Source organism: Pseudorca crassidens, chromosome 1 (assembly GCF_039906515.1).
Source record: "Pseudorca crassidens isolate mPseCra1 chromosome 1, mPseCra1.hap1, whole genome shotgun sequence".
Classification (NCBI taxonomy): domain Eukaryota; kingdom Metazoa; phylum Chordata; class Mammalia; order Artiodactyla; family Delphinidae; genus Pseudorca; species Pseudorca crassidens.
This window is the reverse complement of record NC_090296.1, coordinates 10,140,493-10,166,195: the sequence shown is the minus strand read 5'-3', so window position 1 is coordinate 10,166,195 and position 25,703 is coordinate 10,140,493. Positions and strand designations below refer to the sequence as shown.

At 48.7% G+C, this 25,703-nt stretch overlaps 1 protein-coding gene across 2 annotated transcripts in view; it reads right to left on the bottom strand.

The window, feature by feature from the left end:
- Positions 1-25,703, bottom strand: part of CLMN (calmin) — a 118,018-nt gene that overhangs the window by 32,462 nt on the left and 59,853 nt on the right. For both annotated transcript variants that reach the window (XM_067726627.1, XM_067726638.1), the window contains exons 2-4: positions 7,747-7,808; positions 4,187-4,282; positions 1,402-1,485 (exon numbers count right to left, since the gene is read on the bottom strand). In XM_067726627.1, the coding sequence (XP_067582728.1) occupies positions 1,402-1,485; positions 4,187-4,282; positions 7,747-7,808 (242 nt within the window). The remainder of the gene's footprint in view (positions 1-1,401; positions 1,486-4,186; positions 4,283-7,746; positions 7,809-25,703) is intronic.

The window sequence follows — 25,703 nt, the reverse complement described above, 5'->3', positions numbered from 1 at the left end:
ATTCCATGGTTTTTGGCATCACCATAATTTTAGAGCATTTTCATCACCTCAAAAAGAAATCCTATACCCTTTAACTGTCACTTGTCTAATCCCCCAACCTCTCTCAGCCCTGAGCAACCACCCATCTCTTTTCTGACTCGAGAGATTTCCCTGCTGGACGTTTCATAGGAATCGATTCATAGAAGAAGGGGTCCTTTTTGTCTGGCATCTTTCATAATGTTTTCAAGGTTCAACCACACTGTAGCTTGCATCAGCACTTCATTCTTTTTCATGGCAGAATAATATTCCGTTGCACGGATAGACCACATTTTGTTCATCCCTTTGTCCACGGATGGGCATCTGGGTTGCTCCCACCTTTTGGCTATTATGAATGATGCTGCCATGACCAGAGCTGTGCTTTTTGGCCGTCACCACCTGAACTCCCTCCTAGGTCTAGGGCTTTCCCCACAGTATGGGAGGCAGAGTACACCTCCCTCTTCAAAAGCCAAAGGTGCTTTCCCTGCCCTTGGCAGCCAGGACATGGGTGGGGATCCAGGCTTATCAGCCCAGGCCTTAGAATCTGAATGAGTGACACCGAGAGTTCCTTCCAGGGGCTGTGCTGGAGGCAGGGGGACAGTGCAGTGAAAACCCCTCAGCTTGCCCGACACATCAGCATGTACAGTAGACCATCATCACAGAAGTGCAATTTGTTTGGGGTTCCCAGTGGTAAACAACAGGATCTGATCTGGGCTGATTTAAGCAGAAAAGGAATGTGTTGAAAGGATGCCAAGGGGTCACAGAATGACTTGGAAGACTGGGGAATCAGGGCTGGGATGAAACCCAGGGCTGCTGAGTGCCGGCACCACTGCACGGCCCCTCCCCCTCCCAATGCAGGGACCCACGTGGTCATTAATTGGTGAAACTTAACGAAAGGGGAACTTTGCAAATTTCATCCCTCTAGGGCCATTCCTTCCCAGTTTTGAAGGACGCGAAGCAGAGTTCAAAACACAGAAAAGGCTAATTTAAGTCGAGAAAGTTATATCAAAGGGGACAGAGTTATGTAATTTTCCCCAGGCTCATTTGGCCCCCTTTTCCTCCCTGCTTCTCCCATATTCTGAGTTCTAAGAAAAAGTTTTTACACGCTGCCATGCTCTTATCCCCCAAAATGAAAACGAAAATGTCAACTAAATTCTGAACATCTGAGAGCCTGACGGAGATGGAGGGGCGGGCAGGGAGTCAGGGACTGTATCTCCGGCTGATGGATTAGCTGCGGGAGTTCTGTTACATTTCAACTTAGTTTCATTCGACCATCTCAGCAGGGTCCCCTTTGCCCGCATCTCTTGTGACCAGCATTAAACTTCAAATTATGTCCTTTTGGTCACAGGGAAGTCTGTGTTAACAAGATGTGTTTCAGATACTTACATTGCTATCTTCCAAAAACTTAAGCGCTTTCGCTATGTTGTTCAACCGAAAAATACGATGGGATGAGGACTTGTATTCGTGCAGCTGTAACACAAACCAGAACAGAACAAGCAGTTACGCCAAGACAGGCACTCAGTCCCCAGCGGTGCCATCGGATGTGCTTGTCTTTTTCTTTACCTTTTTCACATTAGTCTCAAGAGAAGGTTGGGGCTCATAGCAGAGCCCACACGGACCACATCCAAACCCGGGCATGGGGCCCCAGGATGCACAACAGTACCCTCAGGGGCCCCCGACGGTCACCTTATTTATGGTTCTTGGGACCAAACTCACTCGAGTTGAAGGAGGGGAATCCAGGGGTTAAACAAGGGACAGATTTGTCAAGTGTTTCTCTCTGACCCAGCTCCTGGCTTTTGATACTCCTCCCTCCTCCAGAGACTGTCGGTGACATGTTCTCACTGCACTGATGCTTTTCGTCAGGGCAGAAAGCGTCAGCCGGGAGTGTCACCCACAGCTGCTAAATCATCCGGTAAGCCCTCCCTGGCGGCCGCAGATGTTTCTGTTTTCTGGCCAAGAGCTTTGTGGACATTTATCCCAGGTCAGAGAGAGAGACAGACAGACGGAGACAGAAACACAGAGAGATAGAGAAAAGAGAGACAGAGAAAGAGACAGACACAGAGAGACACAGAGAAGCATAGAGAGACTGAGAGAGAGAGGAGAGAGAGAGAGAGAGAGAGAAAGGAGAGAGAGAGAGAGGAGAGAAAGGGAGGGGGGGGGAGAGAGAGAGAGAGAGAGAGAGAAAGGTGTTTGCAGAAGCAAAAACTCTGACAATGCTCGTCGCACCCACCAGGAGCAGCAGCAAAGGAAACTCATCCTGAAACTGAAGTCCGTCCCCACTCCTCCAGGTGGGCGCTTTACACTATAAGGAAGCCAGTGGGTATCACTTCCACACGGTGTGAACTTCCAGGCAAGCTAATGGGTGAGGTCTTGGATGTTCTTGGCTGGGCTCCAGGATCAAAGACTCCCAACAGAGGCCCCGCAAGGACATGGTCGCTCCTAACCAGTGCCCTGGCAGCAAAGTGGGAGCCTGGGCTGCTGGGAACACAGAACGAGGGGCTAGAATGCGCTTTTTCAGGAAGCCTGTTAGAGACTGTGCTGGCAGCCCATTGTGAGATGTGCAAAGAAACCAAATACAGTAAGTCCCCTGCACACGAACCTTCAAGTTGTGAACTTTCAAAGATGCGAATGTGCGTTTGCATGTCCAATCACGTACGTTAGTTCACGTGTCTGGCGTACATTGCCACGTGCGTGCATCCTCTACGAGTGGTTGTGCTTTTGTGTCCTTCACTGTACAGTACTGTATAGAGTACAGTAGTGCAGTATCTTTATTTCAAGCCCAGGATGTCCGGAAGCAAGCCCAAAAGCAGTGGTATACAGCCAATTGTGTTAGATGGGTACCGAGGCTAACTCTGTGGGACTTATGAACAAACTGGACTTACACACACGCTCTCGGAATTGAACTCATTCATATGTAGGGGACTTACTGTACTCCCTTTACTGCAGTGGCTTTACCCTTCATTAGAATTCACAGCATCACTTTGCACGGCCCCCTTGCGGCGGGGTGGGGAGGCTATTGGGAAAGCAAAGGCAAGGAAGGGGTGTGATAAGACTCCAGCCACATTAGAGCTGAGAACAGAAGTAGGAGCTCTTGACTTTAAAGCTACAGTTAAGAACAAATCCAGACGGGCTTCCCTGGTGGCGCAGTGGTTAAGAATCTGCCTGCCAATGCAGGGGACATGGTTCAGGTCCTGGTCCGGGAAGATGCCACATGTCGCGGAGCAACTGAGCCCGTGCTCCGCAGCAAGAGAAGCCACCGCAACGAAAAGCCCGCGCACCATGCAGCAACGAAGACCCAATGCAGCCAAAAATAAAATAAATAAATTTATTTTTTTAAAAAAAGGAACAAATCCAGAGAGGTCTACACGGGCTGAGCTATACCCCATCGCGGCACTTTTGTATCAGCCACGCTGGGTCACTTGAGCCAAGTCAAACACTGGACTCTAGAGCCGGTTTCTCAAAATTGACACCACTGGTATTCTGACCAGATCACTGTGCCCCCTCAAGGAACCTCTGGCAGTGCCTGGGGGTACTACTGGCATCCAGTGGATAGAGACCCAAGGATGCTTGCTGTTACACATCCTGCAATGCCCAGGTCAGTGCCCCCGTGACAAAGAACTACCCCAGCCAAGATGCCAACAGTGTGGAATTGGGGAGAGAGGACCGACCAATATATAGCAGATACAGGCAACATGGAGAGCTCTGGTGAAGATCCAAAGTGGAAGGAACCCCAAGATCAGCTGGTTCAATTCAATTTTGGTCATACTCACAAGAAGGCTCTAGAATTCTGTGTATCTAGTTGGTGGATTATAGATTTTGGCTGAGAAGATGCCTTTCTTCTCCATCTTCCTGACTCTTAGCTCTCATTCTAGGTAATTTCATGGCTGGCCAGCTAAACTGTCATGATTCAGTCATGATCCTTAGCTTTGGACTCACAGAAAACATGGGGTATTTATTATTTACTTGCTAAAGTATATTTGCTTAGTTACACATGACTGTATCAGTCTTAGTCACCGAGAAAGGAATGTCACCCTCCCAGGTTTCCCGTCATAGGATTTATGGATGGCCAGGTATATATGTACATACACATAGACCTGTACAGAAAAGAACCCTGTGGCAATGTTTTCCTTTGCATTTTTACTTCTTCCTAACCCTTCTGGAGCATACGTACCAGATTTCGCCCAGACAGGACTTCTAACAAAGCCATTAGGATTTTGCCATCTTGTATATCAACGAATAAATCTTTAACTTCTAGAGGTGGGTTGCACTGTGGAAGAGGGGGAAAGAAAGCAGCCGATTAGTGATCTGTGTAAGCCACAAAACAATTTCAGAACTGCAGCTTTCACTGGAGAAAAAACTTCCGGACACCCAGATGTGCCTACAGGCAGCAGGGCCCATCCAAGGAGACAGCGATCCCCTCTCCCTGGAAGTGGCCCGTGGGCAGTGGGTGCGCTGGGGAGCTGTGGAGGAGGCTCTGGGTGGAAACAGTCAGAAGCCCCCTGCTTTCCTCTCTGACCTGGGGAGGTCTGAGGGACCTGTGTTGTGTCCACCAAGAGTTTGGCTGGGTGTGGCCTGGGGTCCGCGGGGCCGGCTGGAACTTGTTGGGCAGATGTCCCAGCACAGCGATTTCCAAACTGTGCTTCCCAGAACAGAGCTTCAGCAGAGCACTTCCCAGAGCCCTGTGGGGGCGGTGGGGGGGAGGTCCCAGAGGAGGCTTATTCACGGCACTCCCTTCGATAGCTCTTACTGGCCTTTATTTAGGGTTCCAGGAAGACTTTGCTTAAAGAAAGGTTTCTGTTGACTAAACAAGCTTGATAAAAACTCCTTTAATGCAGGATGGTTAGGATTTATTGAATCTTGGGGGACAGGGTCCAGGAACCTGCATTTTTCATTAACCCCCCAGCACAAATTCTATTTACTTTCTGGTATTGGGGCATTTGGAAGCATTAGAACACTTACTGCTCTTGGGGATGACGAAGGGGGGTGTTCCCACAGGAGACCGGATTAATTGGGGGACAGGAATGGCGGCTGTCACCCGTCAGAGAGCCAGGGAAATCTTGGAGCTGTGGCCCAGGCACCCTTTTCTCCGGGAAGGCCTCCTCTCCGGGAAGGCCTCCTCCCCGTGAAAGCCTTGGAGGGCCCATGTTTTCTTTTTTTATTCGGAAGGTGGCATTTCCTTACCTCTTATACGAGCCCCCTGACTCCCAGTTAGTCAAAATACCGGGCAATTCCACCCACAGGTGCACAGAAAAGAGCTTTGCTTCAAGGGCAACAGCGACTTTGAACCCAAAGGCAAATTATTTTCTTTGCCAACTCCCCACTGCTCTGCAGGAACATTCCACACGAAGCATGACGGTATCAGGTTACCAAGACTCTTATGGAAATGTTATTCCTGTTAACGCGGGGCAGAAACGCAAGACCTGAACAAAACAGCCCCTGATAGATGAACTCACAAAATTTCCCGTTAGCAGCCCCGACCGTGGCCAAACCTTGCTTTTGAGCTGAACCTGGAGAATAATTTCCATTGACAGTGTCTGTAAGAGCCTCGGCCCAGCAGCAGCGAGCGGGGCCTTGGCCGGCATCCATCTGCAAGATGGCAGGAGGAGAAATTGAACCCACTCCAGTGAAAACACTCCTCGGGGCCCCAGACGTTCCATGGGCTTCATGAGATTGGTATGGGCGAGTAAACAGCACCGCCAGGGGTTTCTTCGTGATCTAACTCCTTGGGTAAATTAAGGAATTTTTCCAGAAGCCAGAGACCCCGTAAATATTTCTGACAGCCTTCAAATTGCAGTTAAGCCCACTTCCCCAAGGAGTTCCTGGGTTTCCCTTACATGAAAAGTTGTTCTTGAAAGTCTCAAGGTTGGAAGCATGGCTGTGAATTTTGCTCTGTTTATTACGAATCAGTTTTAGGTGCTATCTGATTTATCCGTAGAGTGGGTGCTACCCACCTGCCCGGAAAAAGGAAGCAGAAGCATGGCCACAGAGAAAATTCTGGATGCGATCAATGCTAACAGAGGTTCGTGTGGGGGTGGGGGTGGGGGGTGAGTGACTGCGAGGGTATTTGCTCTATTACCCTCTGTACTTTTCTGTATTTATTTTTCAAAGAAAGAAAGAAAGAAATACACTCAACTCCGTCTGCCAGGAGGAATTTCCAGCTACCCTGATACACATCAGGCATTAATTTAGGAGTTCAGTGAACTCAGATTTGGGGAACGGTTTTCCTTTTTTCCCAAAAATAACACTTCACTGTGTGAGCAGTGCCGCAAATGCACCAATAGTCAAAACAACCGGCAAGTGATTTATCGCGCTTCGTCCACGGTATAGAGAGACTTTGCCCCGAAGAGTTCAGGAGCCTCCTGGGTCGAGCGGAACCCGTTCTACAGGTGTGGAAAAGAAGTGTGGGTGGTCAAGCGTCTGCTCGGGAAATATTATAGGCCTAAAGTTTACGCTACGTGAATTAAAATTTTGGTCAAGAGCTCCACTTCCTAAAAAAACCACATTTATTTTCTCTGCTTTCTAATCATTTCAGTGATTTCCTCTAAGAACCTTTCTTTGGGGTTAACTCTAAGGGCAGTTAATATTACTCTTGTGCCTTTTAAGAGGAGAGGAGAGAAGAAAATATAGGTATTAAACTCAATGAAGTAGGATACTTGAATACCACCAGCTTTGAAAGACATGAGACTACTGGCTGGGTCTATGTGGAGAACCAGATAGTGGAATTTAAGAAGATGTGAAGTGAGTAAAATGAATCCTGATAAACCAGCTTTCTTATAATAAGAAAAATAATCTCTCCTCCCCCAGCCCCGGGCAATTGAGAATGTTCTCTGTCGGGGGTGGGGGGTGGGGGGGGGGCTAACCTAGTGGTGAGGAGGGTTCGGATTTCTCCTCCTCCGAGCTGTTTGTTTATCCATTTCACATCCCGCCCCTTCTCTGCTGCTCATCCTTGTGTCTGGTTCAGCTGCTTTTGTTTTAGGGTTTCTGTGCCCGAGAAGCCGGCAGACAAAATGCGCTTCAATGTTGCTTGGCCAGAGTATATTAGCAAAAAAAGAAAAAGGGGAGAAGAGGGGTCACGAAGTGCGATGTGCAGGAGAAGCCACAGGAAGAGCTTTCTTCTCGGTCGTGGGATTGCAGAGAAGCGATTCAATGTCTCCAGGCTTCTGTTTCCTCATTCGTAACAGGATGGGGTGCAGGGTAAGGAGGGCTGTCTTGAGGATTAAAGGAGATGTGTGCTCGATGCACCCAAACAAGCAGATAATATTGTTGACCAACAGCAGCATTACGTGAAGAACCAGGGGATCTGGCTTGGTTAAAAAGTGTGAGGAGTTTTTGCTTGAATCAACGCAAATACCTATAAATGGGTCTTCACGAGAGCCTCCCTGACCACCCCAGACTAGAGGTCGAGATCCCCTCAGCCCCCTGTTTGGGTTGTTCAACAGTGAATGTTTCCTAACTTTTGCTCAGCGATTCCTATTTAAAGATGGACCCTCTCCTTCCCCAGCTAGACGGATAACCCCAGGAGGTCAGAACCCCATGTCTTACTGACCTTCATGTTCCCAGCACTGAGCCTGACGCTTGGCAATGAGAATGCACTCAACAGATGTTTAAATGAATGAATGAAAAACAACAACACAACAGAAACACAGAGCACCCTCACCCCCGCTCTGCTGAACCGTGCGCTCCGTTATGGAGGAATCCGTCACTTAACAACAAGCCGAGTGCCCTGCTTACCTTCTCCAGGTGGAGATTTATCCATCGAGTAAAAGTCCGCTTCTGCACATTCTCCCTCTCAACTGAAAACAAAGAACTGCCATTAGCTGGGTGCAAAGAAATACACGCAAAATCCCCCCCTCCTCCTCCCAAGGGGAGAGTCTACGGAATCTCTGTAGGATGGGGAGCCCCGGAGGTCCCATATAGGGATGGAGACCTTCCCAGAAGGAGGCTGGCAAGGGCCTGGGGAGCACCTAGAATCCATCTTCTCCAGCCCAACCCTGAGCATCTTAAATAGATTAAAGACCCAAGCATTCAGACACACAGAACAAAATCTTATGCAAAGCTAACGTGAGCATTTGGACGTTTGACTCTCCAGCACAAGAAGTACTGGTGGGAAGATACAAATTTAAAGCACGAGGTGATGGTGTCACACACCTGCCTGGCGGTAGTGTGGGTCAGAGGAGCTACGATGGAGGAAAGGAGGGGAATTGGGAGGGGGCTCGGGAATGTGTGGCGGAAAGAATTTGACAGTCCTGGCTTGGACTCTTAGCCTGGTCACTTCCCAGCTTTGTGTCCTTGGGCCAGTCACCTATCCCCATATCTGATCTTCCCCATGAAGATACATGGGTGACAGCCCACTTCCAGGTTGCCGTAAGACTGACCTGCGATCCTGCAGGTCAGGCTCAGCAGGGTTCCTGGCACAGTAGCTGCTCATTTTTTTTTTCTTTGTAGCAATTATTTTTAGAGCCAGGGAATACTTTGTGCGCCCCAGGAGGGGAGAGTTCTGCAGAGCCCCAGTGAGCAGGGAAGACGCCAACCAGACACAGACCCCTTCTCCCACAGGACATAACTTCCCAAACAGGTTTCTTAGGAGGAAAGATCTTTCCTTTTCAAGAGTTATTGCCATCTATCTACCCAGCACTAATTGTGTCCTGGACACTTTGTCTCCAATAATCTCTAATCCTGACAATACCACCTGTGAAGTAGAAACTAGTATTTCATAGATGAACAAAACGGGGCTCGGAGAGGTACCCTGACTTGCCCCGGACATCAGTTGGAGAGAGACAGAGCTGAGCATCTGTCTGTCTGCCCCTCATCAGCCAGCTCCCTGGAAATGGAAGGCTTGGGTTTGAATTCCATCTCTTCCAAAAATTACGACAAAGGCATCTGCAGTAGTAATGATAATGATTTAAAAAATATTTACCGAACACCCGCTATGTGGGCAGGTAACACATCTAAGCACTTCACATGCATTCACTGATTTAATCCTTCCTACAACCCTCGCAGGGAGGGACCTTCAAGATGGGAAAACTGGGGCACTTGCCCAGCGACACGCAATTAGTAAGGGTATTGTTCCTATGTTACAGATGAGGAAACTGAGGATCAAAGAGCTAATAAGCCACAAAATTAGGACTTGGAACTAGAGTCTGTGCTTTGCCCATTCGCTCCTGGGCTCTGTGGCATCAGCTGGCTTGGCGCCTGGGGACCCGTAGGGAGTTTCCGTGATAGGCGGTGGTGCCAGTGCCTGGGTCTGGGCGCCCCGAGGACCATAGTAGCAGCCCCTGCAGCTCAAGACGCTACGCCTCTCAGGAAGCTTCCTGAAAATGTCGGAGCCAGAGGACTCCTAAATTACTAAGTTCTGGATTTCAACATATTGGAAGAACATATCACATATGCCTAAAACCATTTCATATTTGTTTAGCAATAAGAAAATGAGAGGCAATTTATCTCTTGGCCGAGAAAAAAAGGCTATGGTTTTCTCTAGCGACTGTGGTTCTTTTTTTCCTCCCAGCCTCATTATTAGGTAGATAGTGGTGCCCATAAATCGAATTTTAATATTGTGCCTTTCAATCTTTTTAATTGAAGAGCCAGCAGACAGTAATTATGCACATAACTGCTTCTCTCTCGTTTTCCTCTTTTTCCGTCAGGGAAGGTCACTGGCTAGTAGGCATAAGGATGAAAGAGCTCATTCTAGTGAACTGTTTCTCGTGGGAGGCGGGAGGAGGGAGGAAGGAAAAGAAGCTGATGGAAGCGAGGCCAGGAGGGGGGCATGTGCTGAGGGCCATGAGTTACAGAGTTCCAGGACTTCCCAGAAGATGGGAGAGACCTTTCTGCCTCTGCAGCTCTTTCCATAGTGTGGGTCTTCCCATAGTTTAGTGTCTGTCCCGCCGTTGATGGACATGGGCTATTCCTGGTTTTTTAGTGTATGCAGCAGTGCAGCAGCCAGCACCCTGGCACAGGCAACCTGGCATGTGAGTCTCTGTGCACAAACGTGTGACTATAGTTCTTACGCCTGACGACTAAAAGCGGAACTGCTGGGTCTTAGCAGTGGGCACATTTGAAAATTTAATAGCGACTTCCAGACGGCCCTCCCAAAAGGCTGCCCTATTTTATATCTTCACTCCCACCTGTCTTTAAACAAGTTTATGGGGATTGTAAAGTATTTACACACACATTCAAACACTCAGGCTGGTTTCTCCATATGGCTTCAGAGAGAGCAAAGTCTGTCTCCTGAAACAAAAGTGCATTCAGTGAAAGCCTAAGAGAACCAGGCGTAGGCTGTTAGTTTAACTGTGCAGAAGGGTGCAAATGAGGAAGTGGGTGTAAATGAGGAGGTGGGTGTAAATGAGGAAGTAGGTGTCTGTTAGTCTACATATATGCCTCATCTATCTGCCCACTGAGCCACCTATCTGTCCATCCACTCACCCATCCACCCACCCATTAGTCCTTCCATCCATCCATCTATCCATCCACCCATTAGTCCATCCATCCATCCACCCACTCATTAGTCCATCCATCCATCCATCCATCCATCCATCCATTCATCCATTCAGCCGGCCTCCCAGCTGATACCTACTCAATGATTACTACTTGCTGGGAACTATGCCCAACCCTGTGGGCAAATTCAGAAATGAAGAATTAAGCATACATGGAATCTTGCACTCCAAGAATTCACAGCCAAGTAGGAGAGAGAAAACACGGATGCCGCAAGGCACATAAACAAGGAGAAATGAATTAGAAATTTCAAGAGCTGATGGGATGGGAGGAGGTGATTTCAGACTCCACGGGGGACTCCTCTGGGGGCCCTGAGATGATCCCCCCCATAGAATTGGGACACGGAGGGATCCTGAAATGCAAAGACAGCATTTTAGCCCTGGCCTGATCCACGGCCAACCTCTGGGTGGCTTCACTTCCATTCCACCCAAGGCCAGTGGGTGAATCCGGGCACAAATCAGCTTCAAGAGCACAGTGGAGCCATAGGAGGGCAAGGTGATGACCGAAGACACCAGGGGACTGTGAGACTAGGTCACAAATAGCAGATGAGTCCCAAACAGAAATAGGGTACGCAGACCATATTTTCTGTCCCTGAAACTAGGACACGCCGCTCAATACACAGGAGAGAGAATGTGAGAATTTAGCCTGCCCCAGAAGGCCCACCTGGGAGCCACACACCATTAGACCATGAGCTGACCTTGGTGAAAGTCAGAACTTTCAAAATACCTTTGCCTCAGTCTCCCCTCTGCAGGATGGGGATAACCGTGCCTCCCTCACAGGAATGCTGTGAAGATCAAAAGGGATCCGCCAGAAAGGCATTCCCAACAGCTGTTGCGGAAGGGCCACCTTTCCCCCAGCCCCCGGCACACCGCATGCCCTTGGGGTATTTTATCTGGTGTCTCCACACAAAGGTTGGCTGCCCTTTCCGGGCCTTGTGCATTTCCAAATACCCACCCCCATCCCACAGGCCTTTTCGACTTCCGGCCCAGCCAAGACTCTATAAACTTTATATAGTCTCCATAAACCCAGCGGCCCCTTTTGTCCACGGCACCTATCACGTTGTAAAGGTGCAGGAAACCATTTCTCAGGAAGGGCCTGGCCTTCGTGAGGAGTGTTTGTGGGGCCTGGTGTGGGTTTACCGGGCAACAGCGGAGTAATAACAGCGCTGCAAAATCGCCATCCCGGCTCTGCCTGGCCGGCCAGGGCGCTCGAGCACCAGGTCGGGTGGAGGCGGGGAGGGGCCGCCAGGCCCGGGACGCCAGGGACGCACAGAAGGGGCGGCCCAGCCTTCTGGCTCAACTCCACCCTCCCAAATTCCAAGGCATGACTTTGGCCCCGGCTTTGCCTAGAACAGGCAATTTGAAAACAGGAGGTGTGACATTCCTTCCTTCTCAACGGCAGGCTGAGGGGTTGGAAGCCACAGAAAAAGGGATACTAGCTCTGGGAGTTACAATACTCATTTAGGGGCTTCCCTGGTGGCGCAGTGGTTGAGGGTCCGCCTGCCGATGCAGGGGACACGGGTTCGTGCCCCGGTCCGGGAGGATCCCACATGCCGCGGAGCGGCTGGGCCCGTGAGCCATGGCCGCTGAGCCTGCGCGTCCGGAGCCTGTGCTCCGCAACGGGAGAGGCCACGACAGTGAGAGGCCCAAGTACCGCAAAAAAAAAAAAAAAAAAAAAAAAAAGACTCATTTACATCTGTGGCTGTCTTTCCGTAGGTCCACATTTCCCTCAAACCTACTTCTTATATAATATTTCCTCTATAATAGTCTGCTCTTCCCCGCCCATGGGAAAGCCTTGAAGGCTTTATCTGTTGATGAAAATAATATGCTGATCATAAAAAATTAAAATATAGAAAAGCACAGAGAGGGGATTCCCTAGCGGGCCAGTGGTTAGGACTTGGCACTTTCACTGCTGTGACCCAGGTTTGATCACTGGCTGGGAAACTAAGATCCCACAAGCTGCACGGAGCGGGGAAAGAAAGAAAGGAAGAAAGGAAGAAAGAAAAGCATAGAGAAATATATCTCAAATCTCGTGAAATCATTACACCCAGAGATCACCAGTATTGCCATTTTAATGACCATCCTCCTAGAACTACACACACACACACACACACGCACACACACGCATGCACACACACAGGCTCAGAGTTAATGCACCTACATAACTGCAACGTGATCACCTAAAGACTCAGTATTCGTCAAAGCATTGCCCACGGATCCCTAATATCAAGAGCTTCTGGGCTTCTGGGGTGACAGTTAAAATGCTAATTCCTCGACTCCAGCCAAGACCTACTGGGTCACACTCTCTGGGGCTGGGGCCTGGGAATCTGAATTGAACCAGCTCGGGGGTTATGATAGTACACAGTTGAAGAACCTGGGTCTTCCTGGGAAGAGACAAGTGGCACGGTTCCTTGGTCATCTTCGGGCAGAGTAGAGATGGCAATGGGACGTCACCTGGTGGAGGAGAAAGTGCCGGCGTTCTGGAGCCAGGCCCACAGTGCCACCCCTCATCCTGAGATGGAGACACGGATAGGGCTCCCGGGTTGGCTACAGTATTGCTTATTGGCGCTGGCAACAAAAATTCCTTTCCTGCTTTGTCAAAAATGCTCTTCCTGATAATGCTTTAAGTCACTAAATTCACGCAGCTGCTCTGATACTCCCGAGAGATGAATCAGAGCTCGCCTTGGAGGACCGCAGAGCAGAATCCCGCAGAGGAGGCTTATCCTTCGACGTCCATCCAGCTGCGGCAGCTGGGACACCTGTTTCCAGCCGCAGGGGCACTGCCCGGGCAGGAGGGAGGCAGCTGGGGCGAGCTGTGGCCTCACCTCCAGGAGCTCAAAGTCCTCGCCCAGAGCCGGGCACAACGCATGTGCTGAACAAACGCAGCTGTAGCTGTTATCGCTAACCTCTGACAAGCTGCTGAAGTTTTCTGAAGTTGAGTTTCTTTTCTGTGTAATAGAGACAATGCCTTCCCCTACCAAATGAGACTATGATGCGTGTGTGTGTGTGTGTGTGTGTGTGTGTGTGTGTCGGACACACAGAGGACCTCAGTAAACAGACTTGTTTCTTCTCACAATTATAGCATTCCAGGGACCCATACGTGGGCCCTACTGACAGCTTTCTGTAGGATGGGGCGTGGCTACCCTGGTGACAGCTTGGTGGGCTCTCCCTGTCCCCAGTGGAATGGTCACCGAAGTCCCCCGCTCAGCCCTCTCTATCCATGAGGCAGGGTGGCAGGAGGCCCCGTACTTTTCAAGCTTTACTCCTGTTTTGTGTGAGGGCAGGACCCTGGCACGCGTAGGCTCCTGCGCCCCAGGCCTTGTTCGCCAGAAGCCCGGGTCTGTACAGAGGGCCATCTCGGCTCCAGGGGAAGCCACAGCCCCCGATGATGACAGTCTCAAGGGGTTCCTCCGATAGCATCCTGGTCCAGAAACCTCTTGCCCCACCTTATACGAGCGACGTCCTGAGACACTCACATATACTTTCCCGTTCTGGGTCTGAGCTGACCTCCTCCACTAGCTGGGAAAGCCACTATCCTTCTTGCCAAATATCCTTCTTTTTCTCCATGGCTCAGACCCCCACTCATTCTAAGTGTCCCCCTTGGCTCGCTTCAGCTGTGCCAGCTCTTTCCATCAACCAGGGATCTTTAACCCAGGATCAAGGGCACCCGCCGCCCCACGGACAGCACACAAACTAGCCCTCGGGGGTGCCCCTGCATGCCTGCCCCCGCCCAGCCCTTGGCACTGCTGGACCCCCAGGCGCCCACGGCCGCCCCCCAAAGAGGCCGGGTCCCCCGCCTCGTCGTTTCACTCCTTTCCCCATCTTTCAACACCTCCCAGAAACACAACCTCATTACATGGCCCCACGCTGGTTCATTTGAGAAATAAAACTCAGAAACAAATTAAACGGCGATTTCTTTTGCAGCAGGAGGGGAGCCAGGCTTCAGGAATACCAGGCTGGCAGCCTTCGGTTCTGACTCCCGGGGGCTACTTCCCATCATCGGCTCTGGAGGTATTAAAAGCCAAGGCCTCTGAGTGATTTTGCATTTAATTTCCTTTGTTTTTTCCTCCCCCAATGTTTGCTCTGACCCATGTCCCTTTTATTGAGACTTTGGTAATAAAATGCAAAACGCTCCTTGGGACCGCAGGCCAAGGAGCACGCAACTCCTACCAATCGGTGTGCAGGGAAGTGGCAGGCAGCGCTGCCAGGGCCCTCTCACCCCCTTTCTAGTTCCTCTGCTGCCTTCTCTCCTTTGTCCCTTGTGGGACTGGGGATGCGCCGATGGGCCTCAGGACCAAGAGTGAGTCCGGGCTCCAGCCGGTGCAAACCGGTGGTCTCCCCAATATGCACCTGGGGAGATTCCCATAAAACTGCCAAGCTCATTCGAACTGGGGACTTAAATCCAATTCTCTCACAGGTCCCAGAGGCCACCAATTAACATACCACGTCCTGCCCCGCCATGCCCCTGCTTCTTAGCTGCTCTCAAACACATACCCCAGGGCTCCAAAGAGCTAGTCCCAATTTCACACCAAATTAACTCTTAAGTTATATGTATATATATACAAGGCGGGTGCCTGTGACTAACATAAAAAAATAAACCCACTCTAGTTTTTTCTGTGAGTGATACTGTCTAACCTCAGTGCTCAACCTCGGTCCACCTTGATTTATGACAGATGACGCCAGCCAGCCAGCCTTAAAAACCAAGGTTGGACTACCAAACGTAAGGTAGATAGCTAGTGGGAAGCAGCCGCACAGCACAGGGAGATCAGCTTGGTGCTTTGTGACCGCCTGGAGGGGTGGGATAGGGAGGGTGGGAGGGCAGGAGACGCAAGAGGGAGGAGATATGGGAACATATGTATATGTATAACTGATTCACTTTGTTATAAAGCAGAAACTAACACACCATTGTAAAGCAATTATACTCCAATAAAGATGTTAAATAAATAAATAAAATAAAATAAAATAAAATAAACCCCCCCCCCCCCAAAAAAAAAACCAAGGTTGGGAAAAGGGATTTTAACATCCACCCAGATGGGCAGACCAGGTGACATGACCAAGTCAGGCAGACGGCCCGGATGCATCCAGTTGAAACGGAGACGGAGAGTTAAGTGGTGTCGGACAGATCGTTCACACGCCCATCTGGGAAGCAAATGGGTTGACGCTTACACTCAACCATGGAAAATAAGAACGTGGACCCCGTCCTCATGGGCTTCCTTTGCCAGGTCCCACAAGGAAGGATGGAGAGAGGGAGGGGAGGAGGGAGAGAAGGAAGGAAGGGAAGCAAGATAGAAACATATTCTCTTCCCATACTATGGAGACCGTGATTCCTGGGGGACTGAACTCTCCCTTGTGGACCACAGATTTTGATGATTTTCTTTTTTCTAATACCAGTATTTTAGGGGAAGTATCCTGGCTTCTGAAGACTAACTTGAGTAACTTCTGAAACTGTGTTTTCCAAACCACATTCTGCGAGGACTAGTTCTAAGAGGCCTTTCAAAAGAGGAACCCAATAAAGCTGGGAAATAGTGCATCCTCTGTTTCCTCTCATGGATATCTATGATCAGTATTTTTAAGGCTCTGATAAGTCCTGCAATAAAGACGTGTTTCACTTGGTCTCAACCAAGCTCATCTGAAGCCAGACCCCTTTTCTGGGTAAAACTGATCACAACTTTCTTGTAGACTCCTGCTTTGGAAATACAGAGAGATGTTCATTCATGGGGGATGTCTCCACTGGGTCCTCACAGCCACTGAATTAGGCAGCCACACTTCCTGTGACAGAGACTCCCATGTGTTTGCCAAACCCTGTTTCCTTTTTCTCATGGGCACATAGCCAAACTACATTTCCCAGCCTCCCTTGCAGGTGGTGGGGGCCTCATGGCTGCGTCCCAGCCAACGGTACGCGGGGAGGTGCAAGCATGCCACTTTCAGATGAGGCCAGGCCAATGCTTCATGCCTTGTGCCAAGGATGTAGAGGAGGACCGAGCCATGGCAGGGAAGGAGTCTGGACTCCCAAACCCCCCCAGTAGTGCCACCCCATGAGGAATACCACTGTGGGACTGTTGAGTGAGTGAGAAATACACCTTCACTGAGTTAAGCCAGAGTCCTTTGGGGATTGTTATTATAGCAGCTAGACAACCAGGCTTGTACCTGCCTGAAGTGAGAACCAGCCTCCCCTGTGCAAGAGAGGAAGGGGAGAAGGGAAAAGTCAACATTTCTGCAGCCTCTTCCAGGCACAGGGAGAAATACTCCGCCACTGAATCCTCACGGCAACCTCAACCGGTGAGCGATGGTGCTTCTGGTGCAGATGGGGAAACTGAGTGCCAGAGAGGGGCAGTGACCTGCTCCGGTGCCTGGCTTCACAGCCGAGGGAAGAGTCTAGCCTGGTGAGCCGATACCCTCTCCACGGCACCTTGCTGGGCTGGTGGAACCCTTCAAAACAAACATCTTATTGAAGAACCTTCACAAAGAATCGGTTTCACACCCAGGTGAGCTCGGCAGAATACAGGCTGGCCTGGTGTTTTGTCCCCGAACAGAGCTTATTAAACAGACCTAATAAGAGTTAGCTTGACTTCTTGGGTTCAGCTCTTTCTTAAAAAGGAGATTAAAACGCTCAGCTGCACACACATGACCTTGATTTACATTTTTAATAAAGCCCCACCCTCACCCTTCAAATCCCAATGCTTTTATGTACATGCGAAGGCCAATTGGCTGCAAGATTCTCTAGAATTGGGGTGACCAACTGCCCTGGTCTGCCCCGGATTGAGGGGGATCCCGGAACACAGGACCTCCAGTGCTGAAACTCGGAAAGTCCCAGGCAAACTGGGATGAGTTGGCCATTCTAAGCAGTAGACACAGCACTGTGTCCTGGAGAGCAGGAGGGAGGGGACAGCTGCTGGGAGGGGCAGAAGGCCCTGGGAGCCACGTGGGAGACCAAGACAGCGTAACTCGAGGTGGTTAATGTTTGCTTTAAATGCCAGGGACAGAACAAACCCTGAAATTCCCATTTACAACTTTAAACTGCCAATGAAAAGTGACACGTACACACACACACACACACACACACACACACACACACACACACCTCAAGGTAATGTGGGTCACCTTCAACCTTCTTCAGGGACCTTACTGGAGGGATTTTGTCATTGCAAGGTCTCCCTTATGCCACAGCCATAATGGTTCAGACCTCAAGGACTGCACTCACACTGAGGTCAAGGGCAGATCATTGCCACTGGGTAGAACCCTGTAGAATGGCAAATTCCAGTTCGGTGATCCTACAAAACCCACTGAGACTAGACCCGTGATGCTCAACCCTCACAGTCACCTGGGGAATCTTTAAAAAAAAAATCAGAGATGCCTGGGCTCCATTCCAAACTAATTGAATCTGAATCCCTGAGGATGGGGCCCAGGTATCTGCATTTTTAAAGCTCCCCAGGTGATCCTGACACTGAGCCAGGGCTGAGAACCACTGCTCTCAGCCAGGGGTTGGCAAATTTTTTTTGTCAAGGGCCAGATAGTAAATGTTTTAGACTTTGCAGGCCATATGGTCTCTGGCAACTAGTCAACTCTGCAGTGGTGGTAGAAAGCAGCCAAGGTATACCCAAACGAGCATGGTGTGTTCCAATAAAACTTTATTTGTAAGAACAGGTGGTGGGCCGCAGCTTGCCAAGCCCTGCTCTAGACTTCACAAGCCCCGTGGCTTGATTTAATCAGCCATTCTAGACTTTGCTGGTGGCCATACCCTTCACGGCCCAACTTTTAAAAGTCAGTTTGGGGCTTCAGGAGCAGGGGGTTGTTTGCATTCTGTTTACTGTTATAAGAAAAGCAAACAGCAGTGGTGGGGTGGATGGAGCAGAAGGTATATGGGAAATAAGAGCAGCAGAAAAACTGAGTATTTGGTCCCTGCAAGTCAGAGAAACCCACTTGGATTTTCTCCTCCCATCACCAAAACTGTAAGAAAAATCACATTTGGGCAACCAGACTTAAGTGATTCTTGCCCTTACTTTCCTTCTTCAGCAGCCGGCCTTTTTCAAACCAAGTCCTATCACCTAGCCTCTCCCTCCTCATTCCCTGCTAAATATCCACTTTGTCTGAAGAATCCAAGGGAGCAAACATGGAGAAGGAAAACAACCCCACACAATCATTACATTTTTCCTTCTTCTTTTGTAAAGTTTAAATGGAAACAGGCTTAAAAAAAAAATCAAACAGAGCTACCTGTAGACAAAATTGCTTAGCAGATTAAACCTTGTCCAAGGAGAGTAATCTCCCTCACCCGTTTTCTTAGCACCGCAAGGAACCCAGAATTATTCTGCCCATCAGTGTACTCGGCAGTTCAGTGTTCTGGCTGGAGAGGCCATTAAATACTTAGGGTAGCTTCTCATCCAACACTGCCATCGAGGCAGTCGTCCAGGGTCTACTTGAATGCATCCCAGGACGAGGCACTCAGTACCTCTCCAAAATCAGGCTTCCATGATCTCAAAGCTTGCCTTATGGAAAAGGAGAAAGTGCAGTGGGTACAAGTCAGGAGCTAGAGGATGACAGGTTTCAGTTTGATATCAGGAAGCTAGGCCATCAGAGCTGACCAATAGTGGGATGGGATACCAAACATCTCCAGCTCTTCAAATCTTAACGTTTTAGAGGAAAACTAAAAAGACACAGATACTCTGAGATTCTGCCTAGAAAGCCCTGGTAAATGTTTTTTCAGGCTGTTGGAAAATCTGGTGAGCTGGAAGGAGGTTTTGCTACCTCTCCTGATAACTACTGTAATTCCTCCAACTAGATATGCTATGAAAACTAGTTCTTGTAACAGGTTGGTTAGGGGTGAATTTTTACTTGAAAATGAATCCATATATTTATGTAGGAGATGGAAACACACTAATGCACAAAAAGATGGGACATAACCGCAGCACTAACAGATTCTTGAACAGGTTCTTATACAAAGGGACAGGGGTCACTGCAAATATCCCTCTTTGGAGGAATCTCATAACGAGTTCAATTTCCTTTTTCACTTTGCCGTCAGGAAATTCTTCATTAAACTTGAAGGCCAAGTTTAACAAACGAGCGGAACTGCAGCCCGCATGTCTGGATACTAACTTTCCCCTGGACCTCAATTTTTACAAAAATATTACAGTCAGACCTTGTTATCTGCAGGGGATTGATTCCAGGACCCCCACGGATAACAAAATCCGTGCATGCTCAAGTCCCTTATATAAAACACTGCAGTATTTGCATATAATCTACACACATCCTCCCATATACTTTAAATCATCTCTAAATTACTTATGAGACCTAATACAATGTAAGTGCTTCGTAAATAGTTGGCCCCGTGGCAAATTCAAGTTTTGCTTTTTGAAACTTTCTGGAAATGTTTTTTGGAATATTTGTTATCTGAATCCACGGACGCAGAATCCACAGATATTGAGGGCCAACTGAATTTGATACAGATTCTTTTGTTTATAAACTTTTAAGCTTTGTTTTATGGATCAGGTAAACTACCTTAAATATTTTTGTTCAAGAAAGGAGAGTAGGGCTTCCCTGGTGGCGCAGTGGTTGAGAGTCCGCCTGCCGACGCAGGGGACACGGGTTCGTGCCCCGGTCAGGGAAGATCCCACGTGCTGCGGAGCGGCTGGGCCCGTGAGCCATGGCCGCTGAGCCTGCGCGCCGCAACGGGAGAGGCCACAACAGTGAGAGGCCCACATACCGCCAAAAAAAAAAAAAAAAAAAAGAGAGTAGAGTATAATAAATGAATGAACAGACATGTGAATGAGTAAATCCATAAGTAAACAGAGTGTCTTGTACATGGTTGTCACCCTTCTCCACCCCACCCATGCCTGGTGTATAAGTAGAGATGCTTGTTGAATCAATCAATCAATCAATGGAAACCCCACCTACCACGGCGCTCATTGCATCTGGCCTCCAAAACCACCATGTTCATCCTGATACAGCCTGGATCACTCACTTCCCAGCTGCGACCCTGACCTCTAATCTGTCCATCTAACCTCACCAGTGTGGCTCTGGGAACACAAACTAGGTCTTTTCCCTTTTTGTACCTGCAGTTCCTGCTCACAGAATCGCTCAGGCTGTTCCAGTGAGCCAAGTCTCAGGTGGAATCTATAGGACTGAACCAAGAAAGCCCGGATGAAGATACCCAGGAATCAGTATGGGGACCAACTCTGTGGTGCGCCGGCCTGAGGGGCTTACAACCATCTGTCTCTGGTGGAACAGATCACCATGGCTCTATCAGTGAGAGCTGGATCTGGATTTCTCCCAGGTTCAGGTATCAAGAGAACAAGCCTGACTGCAAAAGGACCACCACGTGGCCCAGGTTAGGCATCTCGGCACTTGGCTTAAATGGACAGCCAATTAAGATACTGCGTCTAGCTGCCCCTCGGGAAGAAAAGGGGCGCCGTGCGACGGTGCGTGAACTCATCTTCATGATTCCTACGAGTTTTTGGCGTCTGCTTTCTGTTGCTAAAGCTGCCACATTTTGGGGGCTTACTGTGTGCCCTGCGCTACACATGGCTCATCTCTTTTCTCTGATCCGTGACCCCATGGGACGGGTGCTGTCATGGTGCTGTGCACGCCGGAGTGCTCTGCAGGGCACCCCCTGGTATGGGGATGCCCCTCCCTGGTCGCTGACCCAGGTGGCAAAGGCAGTGGGACCCTGAAAGTCAACGACACGACCACTGGAGCCTGAGCTCCTTCTTGGGAATCAGACTGGGTCTGATTCCAGCGTCCACCTGACTGGTCCCTTGAATGGAGCAAGCGGCACAGGGGCCATTTGCTGCCACTCGGACTGGAGAGCAAACAGATCAATCAGGAAGAAAGAGAGACACAGCGATGAGAGATGGGGTGGGAAAGACGGAGAGCGAGAAAGTGTACAAAGGAGAGCTCTGTTCTGGCCTATTCTCGAGGCCCTGCTACACAAGCCCTGGCCTTTGGATTCAGTGGGATGCCTGTACTTTTTTTTTTTTTTCCTGTACTTTTCTTAAAGCAAAGGCAGCTTTTAAGCTTAATCACGCTCTTGTGAGTTTCTGTTGGTTGCAGTTAAAAGCATAATTTCTTCAACAAGCAAACTGCAAATTCAAAGAGACGAAGGGACACCGATAGATTAAGAAAGGCTCAAGGGACACCCCCGGATTGCAATGTACGGCCCTTATTTGGATCCAGATTCAAACACACTGTTATGAAGATAAAATAATTGTATTCTGGAAGTTCAAAAACATAACTGAAGTAAATTCTTAGCAAATTATAAAATGCCAAAATCAGGGCAAGAAGAAATAGGGAATTTAAATACATCAATAAATGTTAAAAAAAAACAACAACAAACAGTCGTTAACTTGAACATTCCTGATTCCCATTTTACAGATGCACTAACCGAGGCAGGGATGAGTTTGGCCACCCAGAACCAGGTTTCATACCCAGGCCTGGCCCCAGAGCCTGTGTCAAACCCAGCCTGCTGGGCACACTGCCTCCCGATCTCAACCCTGACCGGGACACCGGACGCCACCACCACTCCCAGACTTCGCAGTAAACCAGGGCGGAGCTCATTAGCAGAACTATTCTAAGTCCTTCCAATTTAGGTCACTACCACCTCCTGCCACGCCGTGTGCCACCTTGGCGGGTCCCTCTGCAGAGGGATGCCTACTTTCCGAGGCTGTGCTATTAGCGATTTCATACATTTTGTCAGTTCTCCCACACTAAACCGCAACTTCTACCCAGGAAGAACCCTATCTTCAAAAGTCTAAAACCTATAAAAGGGTTTCCCGGTAGAAGCAGGCCTGAAAGTGCAGACAGCTAGGGAAGGAGACTGTAACTTTTATTACAAGCTTGTCTTGTAATAAGTTAATTTAATAAATTAATTTTTATTAATTTTATTATTAAATTTTAAATTTTATTAAATTTAATTATTATTATAAAATTAAGTTAATTTTTATTATTTATTAAAATTTAATAAATTTAAAACATCTTTTATTTTTTAAATGATGTGCATACATGTGATAGAAATTTTAAGCTTTACTTTACAAAACTTGCTATGTACCCAGCCCTGTGCCTAGTGCATCCTTTTTTCATCTTTTGTCCTTAACACCACTGGGGGAAATGTTCCCAAATGCCAGATCTGGCAAAAGAACTCCCTGTCTGTAAAATCAGCAGACACCCAAAACACACACACAACTCAGGGAATACAATGGCAAGAAAAAAGTCACATGGGCTCAACTATTCCAAGGCAAGCTTATTTCCTTCCATCCCTCCTCTACATGCTTTTTATTTTTGCTTGCTTGTCTGAACATGATTTCGACCATATTATACATGCCATGTGGTATTCTGTGGGGTGGGCACTGTTGTTTCCTGTTCCGTATCTTTTCTCACCTTTCCTGAATGCTAGTAGTAGTAGTTACCATTATTATGGTCATTATGATTATTACTGTCATCAATCTTGCCCCTTCTCCATGACTGTGTCTTGGCTGTGTTGGGAGAGGGGGCAAATAACTTGTCTTTTAGTTTATAGGTACAAGGAACCAGACAGACACTTTCAAACCTGATAGGCAACTGGTAGAGCCCTTCATGGTCCTGGATTTTGAGGCCTGGCTCAGAGTGAAATTTTCTGACTTTTCCTTGGGAATGTTCTGATATGGAACATTCATATGAGTTCTGAGATGGAAAAAGGTATGTATGGATGGTGGGTAGCTAATGGAGTGGCCTGTAGCAACCGCTGGTGGCCGCCCCAACATTCGTCCTTCCCTTCTTCTCAACTAATGGAATGCTGACTTTGAGCCAGCAATCTGCCTAGTTTAAAAATGATCACTTCCCAGCCTCCCTTGCAGTCCGGGGGAGTCATGTGACAAAGCTTGGCCAATGAAGTGGAAGAGGAAGTTAGGGGGTGGGGTTTCCAGGAGTGCCCGGTAAAGGGGAGCAGAAAAGGCTGAGGTTTACTTTGCCTTTAATCCTCTGGTTTCCAGTCACGGACTATGAAGCTAGAAAACATAACAGCCACTTCTAGGAATGACTGAGCAGTGAAAAGCAGCAGCTGGCTCCATGATGGCTCTACTGGGCCCCAGAACTGGCCCCAAGCTGCTTACCTCCAGGCTTCAGATAAATAAATCCTATTTGAAGTCGCTGTAAGTTGGGTTTTTGTTACTTGCAGCTCAACACGATCTTAACTGACACAATACGCATCCTCTTGTATGACGTGATAAACCCAACGTAAACCCTTCAAAGCTTACCCAACCATATCCCTATTGTTGGATAGTTATGCTAGTTCCAGGTTTGGGGGTGCTGTTAATACTTCAGTAATACGCACATTTATGCATAAGCACCCGTGGGTCCTTACATTTCTATAGCAAAACTCTTTCACGTTCATTCGCTCACAAAGCCAGAGGAAAATGTTTCAAGATAGGATGGCTCAGGGGCCACGTTATAGGCACCAGGTTTTCCATGATGTCTTCTCTCTCCTTTATGTTTCCCCCTAACATCTATGTTCTGTTCAAAAAAATCATCCAACTTCAGTAAATGGTGGCTGCTGAATCCGAGTGAGAAATGAGAAACACTTCCAACTTGTGAAGAGCTAGGGATGTGTCATCCAGGTTCTAAAACCCTGCAGATTAACCCTATGGGAGGTCACCTCGCGAAGCCAGGAAGCCTGTCTCTAGCCGCAGGGTGCAGAGAACGAATGACTGCAATACATTAAGGCACAAGCAAAGGCTCAGGAATACTGTATATTGCTTGGGGCCTCTGAACAACATGGGGTGGGGGGCATGGGACAAAATCCTCAGAGATGATGGCCAATGTTTGCGTGTGTCGGGGTGGGCTGGAGAAGCAGCAGGGAGGTTGGGAAGGTGTTCGAAAAGGTGGCAAAGACTACGAGATCTTGAAAAGGTATTAGGAGAGCGCTGCTTCTTAACAACACAGGAAATCTGTTCCAGGGACCACCCGGAACCAAACATCACCCTCTCTAACCTCTGGGTTTCCTGAGGCCCTTTTTATTTCCCATGTGGGATATGCACTTGGTGATTGCACACAGCGATCCCACGTGGGGGGGTGGGGGGAGAGGTGGGAGAACACTGAAGGGCCAAAGACAATGTCCATGTTCTTAGTTCTCAGGGGATGATGATAAAACCAGCACCCGCCATCTTGTGTTCTGGAAAACCTTGGTGCCTCTGCCACCTGGTGTTTGTTTTGTGGATGGGGTCCAATCACTCTGGCTGTTAAAGTGAATCCTGTATTCTCACTGACCGACCCTATAAAATCAGAGATGTAGTAAGAGAGACTCATCTCCCAGTCAAGGGGTCTTTGTACTCTATTAAACACCTTGGTTCCCTAGGTGTCCGATCCAGAATGTCTTCCATTTTATAAATAGAACCCATTTATTACAGGACAAGGACTTGCCATCCTGGCATTAAAATCACAAAGATCCTCTCTTACCCTCAACTGTGAAAACTAGGACCCTCTATTTATTGAGTTCTGGGCTCTGTGCTGGGCACTTGTGAGGTGGGTATTAATATCTCCATTTTACAGATGAGGAAACAGGCTCAGAGAGGTAAGGGAATTTTGTGTTCAGGATCGGACAGGAGGGAAAGAAAGGAATTCTAAATGTCTTAAGCAAATGTGCTCTAAATTCTAGAGCGAGCGGTGTCACAGAGAGAATTGTTGGGTCTTTGTTGATGAGGGGCCCCCTCCTCCCTCCCTTCAATCGCTTCTTTCATAAGGAGCAGTTGGAACTCTTCCGGGCCTGGTGGTTTTCTGAGACATTCCTTTACTTTTGCTTATTCTCAAAGCTGCAGGCCAGGTTCTAAACTCAGGTCCAAGGGCCGGGGCCAGACCTTGGAGTCTTCACGCAGAGAAGAGTTTTCTGCCCTCGGCCCCTGCAGAGGGGAAGGATTAGCAGGCAAAGCCCAACTTGATTGAAAAATAACTTCCCTCCCGGCTGCTTTATGGCTTTGTGACTCTTCCTCTCAGCTCTGGCTGAGTCTGGCCCCAAGACCACTGCACTCAGGGTGGTCCTTCCTTCTCCAAGGAGTTGGAAATTACCAAAGGAGCACCGGACGGGTGACGAGCAGGCCATCTGAAGTCGGGCGGCAACTTACGCATGTTTTTGAAAAGTTTAAAAATGAACGCAGCAACAGTAAAGGTCCGAGGCATTCTGATTCCACCACGTGCCAGCTCTGCACTGCTGGGCAAAGTGCCTCCCGTCACTGTCCCCATCTG